This window comes from Etheostoma cragini, chromosome 10 (genome assembly GCF_013103735.1).
Source record: "Etheostoma cragini isolate CJK2018 chromosome 10, CSU_Ecrag_1.0, whole genome shotgun sequence".
NCBI classification, from domain to species: domain Eukaryota; kingdom Metazoa; phylum Chordata; class Actinopteri; order Perciformes; family Percidae; genus Etheostoma; species Etheostoma cragini.
The window spans coordinates 1,891,148-1,892,474 of NC_048416.1; the positions used below are offsets into that span (position 1 = coordinate 1,891,148).

The following is a 1,327-nucleotide window of genomic DNA, read 5'->3' on the forward strand; positions in this document are numbered from 1 at the left end:
TAGGCGGGCTGGGGGAACTCATATTAATGTTTAAAACTTCATAAAGTGAAATTTTCACACCATGGGACTTTAAAAAATAAATAAATGTAAAAACTGAGAATCGTGAAACCCTTAGTGGTTACGGTTGTCTGTGGACAGGATCAGGAGGGGTGCATGTGTGTGTGTGTGTGTGTGTGTGTGTGTGTGTGTGTGTGACTTTAAGCCAGCCACTGGCCTTTTGTGTTCGGCTCAGTGGTCAAAGTGAATACACAAGACTCCAATTAACATGTTTACTCTGCAACACAGCCCAACAAACGCATCCTGTCTAGCCCTCCGGCGCATGCACGCACACTACAAACTAACTGATTGTGAGAAGAAGGAAAACAAGATGAGTGACAAGGGTTTAGGGGGTGTATCTCACCTCGTGTCTGAATGCGAAAGTTGATCTTGCTCTCAGACGGATGGGTGATGGTGTAGCCACAAAAGTCCACATCCACGCTGACGGGAAACAGGAAAGTGAAAGGTTTGTGATCTTTATCATTGTTTTGGTTTGAAAAACAAAGGAAAAACAAAAGAAGAAAAACACAAGGGAGGAGGCGTGTTAGTGTTATTGCACATTTTCCACTACCAAAGTACACAAAGTAGAACCACACTGAAGAGTACCTGTGTGACAAAAAGCCAACCACCAGTCCTGCTCTTTGTCCTTAAAATTGTTAGTACGGGGGCTACATGCTGAGTTTTGAAGAAAAAACATAACTCTTACGTCTTCATAATCATATATCTGAGGGAGTTGCCCAGTGTGTGGTCTTCATCGTGCAGCACAAACGTCACACAGCCCTCATCGGCCCCGTCAGCCTGGACCTGGGTACGCGTTAAAAACACCACACATCACAGTCCAGAATCAGAAAAACTTCATTGATCCCCGAAGGGAAAAAATATAGATATATAGAAATATGTGGACATGTACGGAATTTACATAGTTAAAGGAATTTTATGATACGGTATTTACATAATTAAGGAGTTGTAATGGTGAATAAGTAGTAGTAGCAGAGTACTGCACGAATTTGAAGCCGGTGTTATGCATAAGACAGATAATATTTCAAACTCACTGAGTGTCAGAAGACTTTTAAATCGCTTGATTGTCACAAACAATAACATAAGAAAGGAGTTTTTATTTATTTATCCATCCCTATGTGGAATTTGGCTTGGTGAAATATATACACAAGAAACATATTAAACATGAATAAGAAATAAACAAATACAGAAACAAATACACACAAAACAGCTGTTTGGTATAAGACAAAAGAGGATGACATTTATAGTGTGGGGGGGGGTAGTGTCAGTGGGG

The 1,327-nt window shown here is 40.5% G+C and overlaps 1 protein-coding gene across 1 annotated transcript in view; it reads right to left on the reverse strand.

Moving 5' to 3' along the window:
* polr1d (RNA polymerase I and III subunit D) overlaps positions 1-1,327 on the reverse strand; it is a 5,124-nt gene that overhangs the window by 1,199 nt on the left and 2,598 nt on the right. The window contains exons 2-3 of the mRNA XM_034883784.1: positions 743-840; positions 401-477 (exon numbers count right to left, since the gene is read on the reverse strand). Of these exons, the coding sequence (XP_034739675.1) occupies positions 401-477; positions 743-840 (175 nt within the window). The remainder of the gene's footprint in view (positions 1-400; positions 478-742; positions 841-1,327) is intronic.